Source organism: Athene cunicularia, assembly GCF_003259725.1.
Source record: "Athene cunicularia isolate RWA chromosome 5 unlocalized genomic scaffold, athCun1 chr5_part2, whole genome shotgun sequence".
NCBI classification, from domain to species: Eukaryota; Metazoa; Chordata; class Aves; order Strigiformes; family Strigidae; genus Athene; species Athene cunicularia.
Window position 1 is genome coordinate 2,188,629 of NW_020799102.1, and position 17,041 is coordinate 2,205,669.

Consider the following 17,041-nt stretch of genomic DNA (forward strand, 5'->3'; position numbering starts at 1 on the left):
ACCAATATTGTATTATTTTATATAATTATATTAAATCATTTATATCAATAAATTAATTATATAAATAATTGTATTAAAAATAATAAAATAAAAAAATATATTGATCTGTGAGTATCAGGCAGTGCAGCTGTGGTCTGTCATATGGGTTCTATGTGATGTTACAAGGTACAGTGGCTCACAACTTAAAGGTCAGTATAAGTCGTGGCAGGCAGTGGCACCTTGTGAAATGCTCTTTGTACCCTTAATCTGTCCTGATTCCAGAACTGTGCTCTAAGTCTGTACTAGCTGTTTCTGCTGAACATATGAAGTATTACATAGCACTTGAGCATGTTTTTCTGGTATTTGAGAAAGCAGCAAGTGTCCATGTGTTTTCTTCCCTCTCCCTTGCTTTGGCACCTCCATGAGTCATATTTCACTTATCAACTGGTTCTTCTCTATTTTCTGCTTTTCTGGGTGCTGAAAAAAAAAATCCTGCAGTTGTTCACACAAAATTCATGTGTTGTGAGAGATATTACTAGTGCTCCCTTCTACAGAGTCTTGTTAAAAATGTTGGACTTGTTCTTTAAAAAAAACATAAAAGAGTAGCCTTTGTTAGGAAAACTGTTTTGGCCATCTTCATGGGTTGCAATGAATGTCAACTATCAGGTGCAATTGCATAACGGAGTGACGGGGAAATTCACAGAGGAAGGTAATACCCTTTATTATGTTGGAAAAATAGTCCAGGTTTTAGGCACAGGGATCTTTGGAGATCCAGGCAGGTGGGAATCCACTCTCCTAAGGGACAAAGGACAGAGGGTGAAACGTATAAAATGAAGCTAAAGATGAACAAGCGTAAGTTTCTCTACTCTTATTGTAAGAATAATACAGTAGCGAACAAAAAGCTGTCAGACTGCTTCATGCATATTATAGAAAAATGTACAAAAAGTGCTTTTCAGAGGACAAATAAGCTTTCTGAGTGGCATGTAACTTCGAGCGTGCTGATTGTATGCCATTATTTCAGCTTTGCTTGCAGGGAAGTTTTTCAGAGAGTTGAACTGGATTGCTGCAGTTGTCTTGGTGACAGGATGGCACCCAGCTACTGGTCAGAGATGAGACCCCCTCAGAGGCCTGGGCACTCTTTAGACAAAATCAGAATTACTCTTTCTCTTCCCTTGCCTCAGATAGTCCCCATGTATTGTGAAGGTAGTTCACAAGTAATGAGCTTCTCTTGCGTGGCAGTCAGAGAGATTTGGGTTGGATAGGCTGTATTCAGACAGCACTGATGTTGAGGTTGTTCTGGTTTCACAGAGATAATGCAGGAGCTTCTATTCTGCCAGGATTTTAAAATTTATGTTATTTATTTTATTGTGTTTTATTTTTACTTGTATTTGATTTCCTATGCAGTGCAGTAACTCCGCAAGCAGCACAGACATTTTCAGATCTTTTGAATCACTTTGATGTTACCCTGTTGGGACATACTGTATTTTCTCCAGATGTCTCAGGCTTTAAACTTCCTGGATTGTGATATTAGTAGTTGAAATGATGGCAGAAATTAAGAGTGCCTGTTTCATAGTAGACAGATGGATAATGGTTTTCAGTTTTATAACCTGCTCTTTTAGGATGCTTTCTCACTGTGTTCAATCAACTACTTTACAAAACTAGAAAACTGTAAAAAGCAAATCTCTACAGAAAGACCTCACTGGATTTGGCAGCCCATGAAGGACCAGAGCTAAGCTGATGGGTCTGGAAGGAAAATGTGGATATTGGTGGGAGACGGAAAGAACAGATTTTTGTATTTATTCTGAGAGCAACTTCACTGAGTGGATGAGATTGAGAATGGTTGTTAAAGATGGGGTAGAGTCCTGATTCCTATTCTCTTTCTGTCTGATATTTATTCTTAGGTCTACTAGATGCTGTTTTGTGTGGCCTTGAAGTTGATTTATATGTAAAGCAGGGAAACCAGGCTTGGGTTGTATTCTGGATTAGTGTGCAGTCAGGACTCATGACTTTTTGGCTTCCAGTTCAGTTGTTTTCCCTTTGGGTATAGAGTATTTCAGTAAACTATACAGTGACCTCGTAAGGTTTTCTGACTTGTCAGAGCAGAAGAGGGATGAACCTATTTACAACAACTTTTCCAAACCAGAATTCCAGACTTGGAGGTCACCAAATGCAGAATGGCTTCAGATATGTGGAAACTAAACATCACAATTTCTACAGATAATTTTTAACCTTTCCCAAATTGTATGAATGTAAGTGTAGAAAACATTCAAAGCTCTGGCAGAATTAGTTCCACAGAGTTTATTGTGTTGAGATTCCAGGGCAGATAAACAAGCATGTTGAAAAATCACCTGTGCTTTGAAAAAGCGAAGTTGAGAGCTTCCATGTATGCTGGGAGTTTGAACAGTCATGTTTAGACATGCTGCTAAAGAACGTTTTAAGGACTGGCAGTTCTTAAATAGACAAATAAGAGCTTGTGCATTCTGCCTGATTGAAAAAAAATGCTGTCATCTGCTGTGTTGACACTCTCTCTCCAACAAAACTCACAAGATCTTAAGAAAGCAGGTGAGAATTAAACATGCTGAACCATTTCTAGAACATAATAATAATAATAATAATAAATAGTAACAATGGAGATATAACAGTGGAAATACCTATTGCATAGAACATGTTATGGGAAAAGAGTAACTGTGAGGGAGGCTTCCAATTTTCAACTTTAAATCATACTACTTTTTTGAGGAGAAAATGAGAAGGGGGTCCTACGGAACCAGTGCACTGTACTTCAGTGGAAAAGTGGTGTGCTCTGATATTTCAGTTCTTGCTTTTAATTGTTTTCCATGTGCAGTCAGCTTCTGATCACAGACTAGTCAACCTCCTGTGCTTCGCGTGGTTACTTGTATCTGAACAGAGGGGGTGAAAAAGGTCTAAACATGACATTGTTTAAAAACCATCCCGCACTTGCTTTGTAACAGAGCAGAAGACTGCCATAAACCTAGAGCGGCAGGCAATCCAGCCCTCTCTGTAGATAATTTCACAATTTCCTGTTATCTCCTTCACCCGTAGAAATTTCTTGGCAAAGGCACGTGTATCTAGTGCACACTGATTGATCACAATTTATTTTACAGTCATTTGTCAGTGTCAGATTTTCTTGCTGTCTTTCTTTGCAGCTCCAGTCTAATTCAAGTATATCGGATCTGACTCATCAGCTTTATTTGTCCTTTTTTTGTACACTTGTAGAGCATAGTTGCCACTTCGTGTAATTTACTTTGGCAGACAGACACCTGAATTTCACTGGTGTAAATCAGACTTTTTGCTTCTAAGCCATAAAAACACAGTTCAACTGCAGTCAGCTGAGTTTCTGCGTACTTCTCTTTATGAAACGACTGCAAAGACCCAGAGGTCTAGAGGGGTTTTATACGCAGGAATTCACCACAGCACTCTCCTGAATGCATACCACGATTGTTATCATTAACTCAGAACTTCTTGGGAGCACGGAAACTAGAGCTTTTTAAAACAGCACAAAGAACTTGATCTTTTTTTTTTTTGTTTCACAGTCCTAATGGCCTGTCATTTTGGTAACTAGTTTTGACATATCTCAATTTTCATTTAAATGGAAAGTATCAAAATTCCTTGGGGAAAAAAAAATCAGAAGTACAAACAAAAATAATTGGAGTTTCTATTTTTGTTCTATCTTTAAACATTTTGTGATATTAATCCACTTCGATTTTATTGCCTCCTCATTCTCTAAATGGTGGGACTTTTCCATGACTAGCACATGTCCATGACAGCGAGCCTATTTCCAACAGTTTTATAATGCAAATTCACTTTTCAGTTTGTAAAGTATTTTCTGTCCTTTTTTTTTTTTTTTTTTTTATTATCTGGAATGCAAATTTTTGGGAATTTTGAGCCATACTCCTGGTGAGAGCTCAAAACCATAAAGGGTCTGGTGAAGGAGGGGTTGTTCTGTTGCCACTTAGATCACTTTCCTTTCCAAGTGAGAGACAAGATGCAACAAGTCGTACTACCTGCTTCATTACAAGCTGAATCAGCTCAAAAACCACCTTACTACTATGTGCCCAGCACTGAGTGTGAAAAGTTCACCTCCTTTACTCACCAAAGGCTCTTCTTTAGATTTAAGATAATTGTATATCATCTGTAGGTATCTACCTGAGTTATGTAGAAAATTACAATTCTGTGTGCTACGCCAGAGTGCAGAACATGTTGCAACTGCCAAACAAAATTGGATTTAAATTCAGTAGTGTAGGAGGTTCCTTTTGTCTGGTTTTAATGTTCCCATAATCCCTAGTTACAAGGAGTAACAGTAACATTGATTTTAAAGTCCTTTTGTACTCCTGATACAAATAATACAGCGAAAGTTGCAGTTTGTCATCTTTGATGTAGTATACAAGGCAGTTGGGTAAGCCTAGATGCTTCTTTATGTTTGAAAAGAAAATGTCAAAACTCCAAGGACCATCCGTATGTGGGGCTCTCTTGGGCCATCTCAACTAAGCAACAGAGCCAATTCCTACCATGTATTTTGGTGATGGTTGTATGTTTGACTACCTAGAAACACAGTTAGACCAGTCTGGCTACCTGCATTTTTCCCCTGAGCATTCGCTGTTGCTGCCTTACAGTCCTGCCTTGCTGAGTGCTTTGCAGCATCAGTTACTGCCTTTCTGTCCCCACTGGTGAGGACATCGCTAGGGCTGAGGAAAGGAAATGGCACAGCGTCACCAACAAATTATGCTGAATCTTTGCTTCTCTGTCCAGTGGTTTGTTTCATAACTCATCTCAGAATGCAACCAAACCACTAACTGGTAGCATTTGGTAGCTAAAAGTGGACTTTTCATCGCTCTTTGGAGGAAAGCATAGAGGAAATTATTCCTAGTTCTTGTCTAGAGAGGAAGAGGGAATTTTTTGGGAAGAGTCCCTCAACATTGCTTTATTCAAAGTTGTTAAGGTTTTTTGGCCTTCTTTGAATTACTTGGCTTTTTTGCACCTGAAGAGGCACAGCTGGAAGATTGCTGTGCTGCAGTAGGGTGTTCAGTTTTCAGTTGTGCAACAGTATTGATTGGTACCAGCAGCTTTCACAAGCATGTGTCTGACAGGCAGAAGAATGCTTTTCGTGGTTGGTTTGCTGGGTGATTTTCTGGCAGCAGTGCCGTTAGGGTGGTGTGAAACTGTGCTAGTTACAAGGAGCTGTTGGTACTGAACCTTTTCAAAAGTGCTGGGTTTTTTTTGTTTTTTTTTTTTTTTTTGTCCAGGGCACAGAAGTAATGACACAGAAACACTGGTTCTAATTTCTAATTTGAGCTTCTGTTGGTCTCTACACATTTTCTCTCCTCTGCCTGCTATGTCATATCAAGTGGAAGTTCGGTGGAAATGAGTGCCATAGTACTCTGTAAAACCATGGGTGCCATTACATCCTTTCTAGGTAGTGGTGCATCAAAATGTGCATGGCACACTTGGTTCCAGAGCAGGGTACGCTTCCCTCTCACTTTGCCTTGCTGGGAAGGACTGATCTCAGTATTCACACTCACAGTGGCTGCCACGAAGTGGGAGCTGCTCCTTACTCAGGGGACCTTTCTGTGCTCCTGAACCACTCTGTTACTGTCTGAGTGTACAAGGCTCTGCTTTCAGATGCACATAGTCCTGCCTCTTGCTCAGTTAAAAACGTGCCTTCTCATTTGTGTTTCTGCATCCTGAATTATGGGTCTGGTCAGGTCTGAACCCATAATACAAGCCATTTTTAGTCTGTATACAAAAATGCAAGTAGAGCTTTTTAATGTGGTGAGAAGTTATACTTGCATGGGGAAAAATACCCTTTTGAAAATCTAAGAATCCAGTAAGTTATATCTTGTTCTCCGCACTTCTTATTTCACTTGCCTTTCAACTATTTGAAGGCTCATCTAGGCACACAATAAAACCCCCAGGATTTAGGGGGTTTTCAAAATTCAGTTATAAACACAATTTCAGTTTTTCATCCTGAAGTCTGAACACATGGATTTTGTTTGCTCAGTAGCCAAAAAGTCTAACAAGATACCAGAAAGGTGAGGGCTTTACCATTCTTTCTGACAGTGTTCACAATAGATCTCTGAATCAGTGTTTCAAATGATCTTTTTTGTGCGATCTTTTGCTTGGGAGAGGTTCTTTATTTAAAGAAATTAAGATTGTTATTAATCATAAAATGTTATTAATTTGTAGTATTGTATGAATAATTTGAAAGTTGGTAGCTAAGCATTTCTTAGCATTCTCTCACAAATTTCCAGAGGATTTTGTAGTTACATCCTCAATTACCTGAAATCAGGGCAGCTTTAGTGTCCATATTAAAAAAGAGTTTTGCTGCTCTTACAAGGAGAAATTTCTGTTGCTTGTATTTCAGATCTCTTTAAATGTTGGCTAAAGCAACAAGAAGCTTCAAGCCTTGTGTGGCAGGCCAAGTCTGCTCAACACATGAACTAACATGCTTATGGGTCACAACTGATTCTGACTTTATTATTACTCGGGAACAGGTTAGGTTGTTCTGAGAAAAATCAGGGATAAGCATAAAGCCTAAATAAAATACTAAGAAAACAATACTTTCCTAGCAGAAGGGGCGAGAAAGTCCCGAGGAATAAAACCAGCGCTGTGTGACTTTGCGTGATTTTACCAAACGTCAGTGTTCCTGTGAAATGACTGGAGCTCACCATCGGGAGCCTGGAAAGACCCGGTACCTTTTTGTCAACATGTTTCTTGCTTTTTTTTCAGTAAACGGGCTCCCAAGCATGAGCATGTTGAAGTGGGAAATTCCCTGGGTCAACGAGCCAAAAACTTGTTTTATTATTCTGTAAGTGTTGGTTTAAAGCAGGGCAGACGGGATTTGCAAAACTGAAAGATTGCTGAGTAGCTTCTGCCAACTTGTCTTTCCTCAGCACAGGATGATCTGTGGAGTCACTCCGGATGCTTCAGGAGAGCTAGAACAGGGCTGTGAAGTCTGAGCTGCTTACCTCAGAGGTCAGAGCAGGGCAGCGAGAGGAGTCCCGTAACTCTTTCAAGGCAAATCACTTAACCATCCTCGTCGCCTTTAATCCCTGGTCTGAAATGCAATTTAGTGTTATTAGTATTTAGAAAAAGTGTGTGGATCATGAATGCAAACTCTTCAATAAATTCACATTCTTGTTATCCACTGTACTCTGATTTCCAAAAGACTTTTAAAGCCAGCTCTTTGGCCACCATTCTGGCTGCTTTTTTGTTGTTAAAAGATATCACATGAAGTTGTGGGAATTGTCTGCACTCATTCTCCTCTTCTGGAGTTGATGTTTGGCAGTGGAAGAAAGCAGGAGCTGTGCTTCTGATCAACTGGATCAAAAGGCCAGGCTCACTGCTTTTGGTACTGATCTACTGCCCACTTTCAGAGTCATCCCCAGGAATTAAATTCTCCCTTTTTTACACACAGCCAAGTGCTAGCACCTATGTTCTGCCATTAGGAGAAGATTTGTGTCTTGTCCAAAATTATAGATTTTTTTTTTTTTTTTTTTTTTTTTTTTTATACAGGGTGAGGGCTCAGGCATTTCTGGCACCAAGAACCAGCCCTTCTCCATCACCATAGATTTTTAGTACAAGCCAGCCTTGCTAGAGGCCTCACAAAGAGGGCAGGTACTAATTTTCTTCACAGAAACATAGAATGGTTTGGTTTGGAAGGGACTTTAAAGATCATTTAGTCCCACCCCCCTGCCCTGGGCAGGGACACCTTCCACTAGCCCAGGTTGCCCAAAGCCCCGTCCAGCCTGGCCTTGAACCCTTCCAGGGAAGGGGCAGCCACAGCTTCTCTGGGCAACCTGTGACAGGGCCTCACCCCCCTCACAGGGAAGAATTTCTTCCTTAGATCTCATCTACACCTACCCTCTTTCAGTTTAAAACCATCACTCCTCATCCTATCCCTACCCTCCCTGATACAGAGTCCCTCCCCAGCTTTCCCACAGCCCCCTGTAAGTACTGGCAGGCCACTGTAAGGTCTCCCCAGAGCCTTCTCTTCTCCAGGCTGAACAGTCTCAACTCTCTCAGCCTGTCCTCACAGGAGAGGTGCTTCAACCATCTGATCATTTTTGTGGCCTCTGGACCCACCCAACTCTGTTCTCTTCTTGGTGCAGATGAAGTACAGCTCCATGTTATCCACAGGCGTTTGTTCACTGGGACTGGTGAAAGGAGATGCCTGTTGACACCAGCCTTTATTAGAGAAAACAATATGAATACATACATTGATCCATGGAAATCATGTATTTATTTGAGAGTGGGTCTGGAGAATTACCGTTTTTGTAATTTTTTCTATGTTTGGGTGATAAAAAAAGAAACTGGAGAGAAGGACTGAACCAGAATTTGAAGATCAGTTGTATCTAGAATTCAAAGAGATGTGACCGATACTATCAGTTTTCTCCTACTGTGGGTAATTCTGCTGATTTCTCTGGGAACAACTCTCACAGCAAAGCTAGCATGGTCTAGAGGGCTTGAAACCACCTCTCAGCTTCTGTCTGCTTCCCTCACTGTGCAGCAATGAGTCCCCGGAGGAAGGTAGTTTGAGGGTCTGTGACCCGTTTACAAGACATTGAGGGCTGCTTGGCAGGTGATTTGCCTTTGAGTCTGCAATTCGCTCCTGACGTGCCAGTTGGTTTGAGAGCTGCACACAAAGGCCGTGTTTTGGAAGAATATCCTCATCAGATAGGCAATGGGAGCAAGTTATTGCAATGTGTTTTGTGAAATGCTGATGTTCTCAAAGAAATGTCATCGCTTAACAAGTGAACTTGTTAAGAAATCTAAACTTCATTCCATAATCTTACTTATGCTGTTTATGCATAATATTTTGAAGGTGTGTGTTAATGATGTGCTTTGTAAGGTGCCGCATGTACCATTGTGTATGTAGAAAACTTCAATAAAAACATTTTGCTTTACAATCTTTGTATGGATGACTGCAAGTTATTTACTTATTCGTCTCTGTCCAATAATACTAGCCTTAAAGTCTTGTGGAACTATTGTGCCTTCAAGAGAATAATCTTCTAATGGAAGTAACTTTCTTGGGGAAGGACTATTTTATTATCCACTGATCAACTTTTGGACTTCTTTTTTTTCCATTCTGTTACTTGCCACTGTTCTTTAGAGGACACATGCCTGAAGCCATACAAAGCTTTGTTTCTTTTTCTTGTTGAATTAGTCCTATAGTTTCTATCTGGATTACTTAGATTTAGAGTATAATGCGATGTGAAACATAATCTTTTTCTTAAATATGGTATCCTAAGTATTGACCAGCATACAGCTCCAGAGGGCCTGTTGCTCTGCAGCCCTAATCTTGCACAGTAGAAGTGGGTGAGAATTTAGCAACTGAATTCAGGGGTTTCAAGATAGAGCCTTAAGTGCAGTTACCTTATGAATGGCTCATATCTCTAAGAAGAAACATTGTGCAAATTCTGCAGGTTATGCAAATCATGCTTTTACCCTTTTCGTCCTCTCTGAGTCAACAGACCTTTTCCTGATAGTGAAAACAACTGAGAAGATGTTTCTTACGAGTGTAAGGAGATGAGGGACTATGCCTATGGTATTTTCTATATAGCGAGTCAGAGGCAGAGAGAGGATTGTCAGCATGTCCTTCACCTCTGCTGTCCCATTACTGACTGTACCCCAGTTATTTTGTATTTTTGCTATTGTCAATACAGATTGTAATTTAGAATCTAATAAATGAGTTTTACCATGCTAAAGCATTCCACATGGCCTCTTTGCAGAATCAGTCCCTATCCCCTCGCTGAAGTCTTTATAAGTAAAATACACTTCCACCAGGTCATACTTGTTTCATTTAAGAGAAATGTCAGTGCAGGTCTGGAGCAGGCCTCTGTGACATACAGGGATTAGAAGAACATGATCTCAAGCCTAAGCTAAAGGAGTGTTAAGAATAATATAAAATTTGTGACTCTGTGGTATTAAACTGAAGAAATGAAGACAGGACAGCCAGGAATTGTGAAGAATCAGGGCACCCCACCAAGTCTGAGGAGGCTGATTTAGGTTTCATCTTCAGGTACGGTAAAGGTATGTAGGCCACGATAATTCTATGTAATTCACTCAAACTCTATGCTGCAACAACCAGCCAAAACCACTCATCACCTGTCGCCTGCTTTTGATCTTCTGAAATCTCTTATGACACCTGTCTGAAGCAATATAGAATAGCAGGAAATTTAACTTCTAGAAAAAAGAGGGTGTTTTCTGACAGGCATCCTGTCTGTCCTGAAATGAGGAGGCTTTAAGCAGTTGTTGGTGAAGTATTTGCCACTGTCTTTGGCATGAGATCTCTCTTTTCCTATAGGCAGGTTTATTTTTCAAAATGATGAAGAAACAGAAGTCACCAGGCAGTGCAATTTCTGTGCCAACAAGGCTTGATTATCACAGGACTCTAAAAAAGACATGATTCCTTTTGCGATAATTTGATCGGTGTCCTTTTCTGACCAGAACCTTCCTATTTGTGATACTTCTGAGCTTTGCTTGCAAAGTATCCACTGTAGGAAACCAGAATGAAATCTAATAATTTGGTTTGGGGATGTGTTTGAAGGAGAAGAAAATATCTTCTGTACAACGCAAATTTTTCAGAAATTGCCCCAGTGCTCTAGACTTTCAGATTAACGCACAGAACTTGGTACCTGTGCCTATAGGTGTTGGCTGGCTGTTGGGGAGAAAACCCATAGTGTCAGGGATCTTCTGAATCTTTTGTCCCTTTGTTATAGTGGAGACATTTGCTCCCATGATTTCTTTTGGTCTCAAATAGGTCTTTCATTTGAATTTTTTGTGTACAGGACAGTTCACAAAAAAACAACTTGTCCACAGTCTTCATAGAACAGAACTTAACTGCATATGCAAGGCATTAGTTTTGGGTCTTTCTTCTTCTTCCAGTACTGTTTGGAACAGAAAGGTTTCTAAGACAAAATGTTAAAGGAGTCATGAATATTTCTGCTATGGTTTGTTTGTATGTATGTATTGTGGCAGAGCAGTAAATCCCCTTTTTTTGTCATGGTTTTGAAAGCCAAGACAGCGATTAATGTGGTGTTTAATTTCCTTTTGTCTTTTTGTTCTTAAAAGTCTTTGTAACAATGTACAAATGCCCAGTAACAATGGCTGATCTTGCAAACCATGGCAAAATTTTGTTCCAAGGTAACACTGAGACCTTTCTGTATAGTTTATATTCTTCAACACATAGTGTGGACAGCTTAGTATGTTTTTTCAGTCTGTAAAACACTTTTGATAAGAAGTTATTTCTGCTATTTTTGATAAGGAGAATTTAATCTGTTGTCCACAATGTCAGACCAAAGACAAAACAGGCCTTCCTTTTGCTGTTTTATTTAGTTTACTGTATATACATCAGGGGTTTGCTAAAATACTGCAGAAGCTGAGCACGGAGGTATTTTGCTTCAGAAGTTATGAATTAAAACCTGACATCTTTTAAAATTGGTTTCCTCACTGCAACCAGTGAGTAAACTGTTCTCCTTGTTGGTCAGACTTTCTCCTGGTTTTGTTGTAGGGGGAATCTTCTCCCTGACAGTGCCCTTTCCTTGCAGAGGGACTCCTTAATTTGGGAGGTCAGGGAGCTATTCTGCTGGAGGTGGTAGATGCATTCAAGGCAAAGATTCACTGAGTATCTCTGCTGCCTTTAAACTCAGGAAACTTGGAAAAGCTGGGAGTTAGAGGTGAGAAAACTGGCTTTGGAGGTGCTGAATGCTCTGCTCTTCATCAGCTCATCACTGACATCAGTTAACTGCTGCCCCCTGCCCCCGACTCCGTGGCCTGAATGGTATTTGGTGTCTTAGTGATGAACATTGGGGTAGTTTTGCAGCATGCAGACATCCTCTGCTTTACCTGCAGCCAGAAGATGTTTGGCAAATAACTCTAGTTTCCCCAAGGACTTGATTTTCTATTTCTTTCTGCTTCTAGGTGTCAGTCAGTCTCTCCACCGCCTCTTTTGTCCCCACGAAGAAGCCCAGCCTACCCCCTCAGCGATAGTGAGGACTCTTGCCGCTCTGCTCGACTCACCAAAGTCTCCAGCTCCAGACTGCGCCTCAAGGACTGGAGCAGCCGCACGTCTACGCTGCAAAGCACCTCCACGAGCCCATCGGACACCGACTCCCCGAGCCACCCTCTAAAAGCCATTAGCGTGGGTGCTTTGGATAAAAGGCTGTCTGTATTCAAGGCTGAGGACCAAAAAGAGAGACCGAAGGAGGCTCAAGATGGGGACACGATAGGGAGCCATCCACTCGCCCGGAGCACTTTGTCCTTGGGCACTGCCACCAACTTGAGGAACCTCTCCCTCAGCCGGGCGAGTGTCCGCTCCCAGGCGCTGGACATCAGGCAGAAGATCACAGAATGGGAGTGCCGCCGGGAGCCCTCCCCCAGGATGAGCGTGTGTGTGGACAAGAGGGATGCTGGGGAGAGGTCGGGCAGTGAGAGCTGCCCCAGCGTGCTGACCTCTCCCTGCAGCGAGAAGACGTTCGATTTCAAAGGGCTCAGAAGAATGAGCCGAACGTTTTCCGAGTGCTCTTACCCGGAAACGGAGGAGGAGGAACTGCAGGACAGGGATTCCTGCCATCGGTTCGAAAAGAGACCGGGCAGGAGCGAGCCTCCTTCTGCTGCATTCTTCAAGGGCCATGTCAGGAAAGAGTCCTCTGCTGTGCTCAACAGAATACAGAAGATCGAGCAGGCACTGAAAGAGCAGCCCGGCAGAGGCCTCCCCCAGTTGCCAAGTAGCTGTTACAGTGTTGACAAAGGGAGAAAAAAGTCTGTGACTCTGAGTACTGTGGAGGGACTGAGTGAAACCCTAAGTGATAGCAAAGGAGGGAGTATTTTGGGGAGTGAACCCGAAACACCTACTGAGGCTGAGAAAAGCAGTAAGACAAAACAGGGGGTTACTGCAAACTTGGCTGACCCTAAACTGCTGCTCGAAAGCCCAGCTAACACCGCGGTGAATCCTGTCCCCAAGCCCAAACGCACCTTTGAATATGAAGCAGACAAAAACCACAAAAGTAAACCAAGCAATGGCCTACCTCCATCTCCTACACCTGCTGCTCCTCCTCCCCTCCCATCCACCCCTGCACCCCCTGTGACCAGAAGGCAGAAGAAAGACTCGCGCTTTCACAGAAAATCCCAGAATAGGTAAAATTCAAGGAAATGTCTTGTACTCGATCTTCAAATAAATAAATGTGCTGTATTTTTAAAGTAACAATATTTTAAGTTCTTCCTCTAATGCAATGCTTTTGACCTGAGAAGTGCTAACAGCTGCTTGCAAGACAAGTATTTTTTCTGCTGGACCGCACTGATGAGGTACACTGGTACAATACCTTTACATGGCTACAGTTTTGGAGTTCTCCAGCCTGCATTCCTCAATCCCTGGAAAAAGCTCTAGGTCATGTGTGCTAAAGGTTATCTTTCTCATTTTGCCATATAAGCCCTTGATTTAAACTTGAGGTGTTTAATGGAGCATAATTTCCTTATCCTCTTGTAGTGGGACCATAGTTGAGCTGTCATAGTTTTATTTGCCTGTTCACTGCAAAACATACCTGCAGAGGGTTTGTGTTTCCAAAGCTTGTTATCGCAGCAGTTGTGTCAGTTTTATGCAATGTTGGTGATTTTATTTAATTTAGTGCTTAGAAATGTTGTCCTAAGTTACTCTCCATAGTTACTCTCAATAGCTGTAGGGATTAGTGCTGAGAAAACTGTGTTTTAGTACAGAAAGGCCTTTATATCCTTCCTGAGTTAGTAATGAGCAGAGTATATGGCTACGTTTCCACAGCAGCCTGTGAGCTTGACTTGTTTTAATTACATGATTCCTCTTGAGTTTTGGAAATGGTAAAACTCATTCTGCCCACCACTTAAAAAATTGTGGGCATAGTTGTTGGTAAGCATTCAAAAGTTCACCTATCTGTGCATGTGTAAGATACACACACACGCTCTTGTTATTTAGTGCTGAGCTTTGCAAGTAACTGCGAACTGGCATCTCAAATGTACGCTAACAATTCAGTATCTGGTGTTTGATGTTGTCTCAATTAATTAAAAGTTTATGTCAGCACAACCTGACCTGTATGGTGAGGCAGAAAAAGGAGAAGAACCTTCAGATGCTGTTCTTTATTTTCAAGAAACACCTGCTTCTGAAAGGGATCAAACAGCTCTGCTGATGTGCGTTGTTTCTCTTGAGAAAGGCGGGTGGCCATGTGGAAAGCCAAGCTCTAATTAGCAGTGCTTATCTTTGAGTTCTGGCAATAATCTTAGTTAGAGGAAGTAAATCCAGTTTTTAACAAGAGTCTGTGAAATAAAGTTGACATCATTTTGTTCAGCACAGCATTTCCAATGTACAGAAGACAGACAACAATTTTTAAACGTTCTGCTGTAAATTATAGACTTTATTGGAAAATGAAGGGGTAAATGATAAAATGGTCTGTGGTGGGTGGCGGAGAGGAATGAGTAACAGGAGATAATTCTTGCACCAAATCACCATGTGACCTACAGCTAAGTAATCCAAGCCAGTCTCCAAGTACACACTCGCTGAGTTTGAGACCATACGAGTCATCTAAGAACCACAGTATTTTGTTATAATGAGTTTGTAAGATGAAGTTTTGAAGATTCCTTGAAGCAGAGGTACGATTCATGCTTGCACCCACTGTTCTGCAGGTTCAGTCTCCTGTCATAGCAGTTAGACAACAGCATGGGTCAGCAATGGAGCCTCAGTCCTGGGTGGGGTTAGTAGGTATGAGCCCAAAACAAAAGCAATATTTATCGATTTAAGTTGTGATTAGTGGAGTATAAACTGTAGGATTTACTGTGTTATCATTGTACATGATGATTCTTGCACATCAGTCTGACATTGTACAGTGTAGATTTCCATTTGTTTGTAACAGCTTTACCCTGCTGCAGTTTAGTGATTTCTCTGGGTTTACCTCTGATTAATGATCTAAGTAAGTATAAATCAATCTCCCAAAATCACAGTTTGCCCTCTGACTTCAAGGCTGGGTGGAAATGCTTTATAAAATCTTAATTGTCTTTGCTACTGTCCTTCAGTTACAGTAAGGAGTATTCCAGCATTTACAAAGAGCTTGAAACAATACAAATACTCTTAAGAATTATAGTATTTTGTTAATATATGGTTATTGAAATCTCAGTCTCTAAACTGTTCTCTTTTTTGAGAACAGACATAAGTCATTATGTCTACAGCTTGTAGCTGTGTGTTTCAGAATGAACATACATGTGGTTTGCACTCACTAGAATGTCATGAGAATGAACTGTGGATATTTATTCTTCTAATATTTTGGTTAAAAATGCTGGTTTTCTTTGTGGTGGTTAACGCAACATTATAGTAAAATGGAGGAAGCCTCTCATATTTGCTTGCTAGCATAGAGGCAGTCTGTGTTGAGAGGACCTGGTGCCAACAGTAGCTTTTACATTTCAGATTGTGTGAGCTGGATGTTTCCTAGTGGTTGGAGATCCTCTGGCCCAGACATGGCATGGGAGAGGAGTGCTGCAGGATAGGCTTGGGACACATGGACAACAGCTGAGTGCTGGTCCACAAAGCCATCACGTGGTCCTATGCAGTGTCACTGCATCGTAGTGTTGCCTTGAAATCTGTAAGAGTTGGATGTTTAACTACTTTAGAAAGTCTCATTTCATACACAGTGAGTGTCTTCAGTGCGTAAGCATCTTTTATAACTGCGAGTAGGTGTGGAGGAGCCAATGTCTGGGTGTGAAATGTACAGCTTGTTTCTGCCATGATCCTGATGTACATGCATGCACCTGGGTATTCTTAAGATTAGAGAAAGGAGAGAGAGGGGGCTCCTAAGCCTGCCCCAGACCCGTTAAGTCTGCTCCAGCAGACAAGTAGGAAATGCTCTTGTCAAATGCAGCGTCTGTCCGACAGCCACTGTATTGCCGGTACAGATACTCCTGAGCCTGTTAACAGGCCGAAGTATGTCTCAGGAGACTGCCACGGCCGTATGGATGTGCTGTTCACACCAGCTGGGGAGAATAGGAAAGGGGGTTGATGGTAGGATGATTTACTGTTAATCTAGTTTGGGTATCAGTGAGTGAAGGGTGGGCATCAGCACAGTCTCTGCAAGCCTTACAGCACCCTGGGATTTACTCTTCAACCTGAGCCCACTTTTCATACCATTTCATCCTCAGCAGTAAATCGATCAGATGAATGCTGGCCCCTGAACAGCTGACAGTGCAAACCGTGCACCCCCCAACTTTGGTTTAGGTATTACCTCAGAGAACAAGTGTTGGGCAACCTAGAGAATCGGGAAGGCTTGGTCTCCTCTTCCCCTAGCGCTGCTCCGCAGCACTGGGACAGCTGTGGTTGAGAGGTGGTGAATTGCTCCTCCTTTGAGTACCTGGGTGGGGGGGAGACGCTTGTATGGGTTCATCTGACCCAGTGGCCCCTCACATTCCTGCCAGAAAGCCTGACCTTTGAGGGCCCTAGCTATCAGCCTGGGTTGCTCGTCCACCCCAGAGAGCCTTCATTTCCTCAGTGCTTTCTGCTCTGCTGCCAGTGCTTGACACAGGGTGTGCAAGGAGAATGGTGACTTTCACACAAGTCTGCCTTTGGCATTTGTACACTGACCTTTATGCAGGAACATATCTGAAGGTTCAAGACATGTGAATGTTTTCAAATTAAGGGCCACATCTCCCAGAGCAACCGGTGGAGGAATGCTTTTCAAAGAAATGTCTGTCTTGAGGAGAGAGGGCTACATGTTTCTGGGGCTTCTGGCAAAAGCAAAGCAATTTTTAATCTGAGGACTCTGCTTCTAACTTGATCTGTAACATTTGAAAAATGTCACATACTTTCTTTGTATTTTCTCCCTGTCTGCATAATGGGAACAACAATACTTCCAACCTCATAAAAGTGTCACAGATTGCTATATGAAAGACTGCTGTGAGCACAGGACTTGAGGTCCTCTAAAAAGTAGTCATTAATGCATGAGGTATGATTTTGTTATTGTTGTTGTTGGCCAGTTTATATATATTCTTAGCAAACAAATGCTCAGCTCAATATTTGAGTCATTTTGCATTCTAGCCA

General features: G+C 41.7%; 1 protein-coding gene across 4 annotated transcripts in view; it reads left to right on the forward strand.

Moving 5' to 3' along the window:
* ST5 (suppression of tumorigenicity 5) overlaps positions 1 to 17,041 on the forward strand; it is a 142,307-nt gene that overhangs the window by 56,581 nt on the left and 68,685 nt on the right. For 2 of the 4 annotated variants that reach the window (XM_026850461.1, XM_026850460.1), the window contains exon 3: positions 11,917 to 13,131. The exons of the other annotated variants lie outside the window; for them this stretch is intronic. In XM_026850461.1, the coding sequence (XP_026706262.1) occupies positions 11,917 to 13,131 (1,215 nt within the window). The remainder of the gene's footprint in view (positions 1 to 11,916; positions 13,132 to 17,041) is intronic. 4 annotated transcript variants of the gene reach the window in all.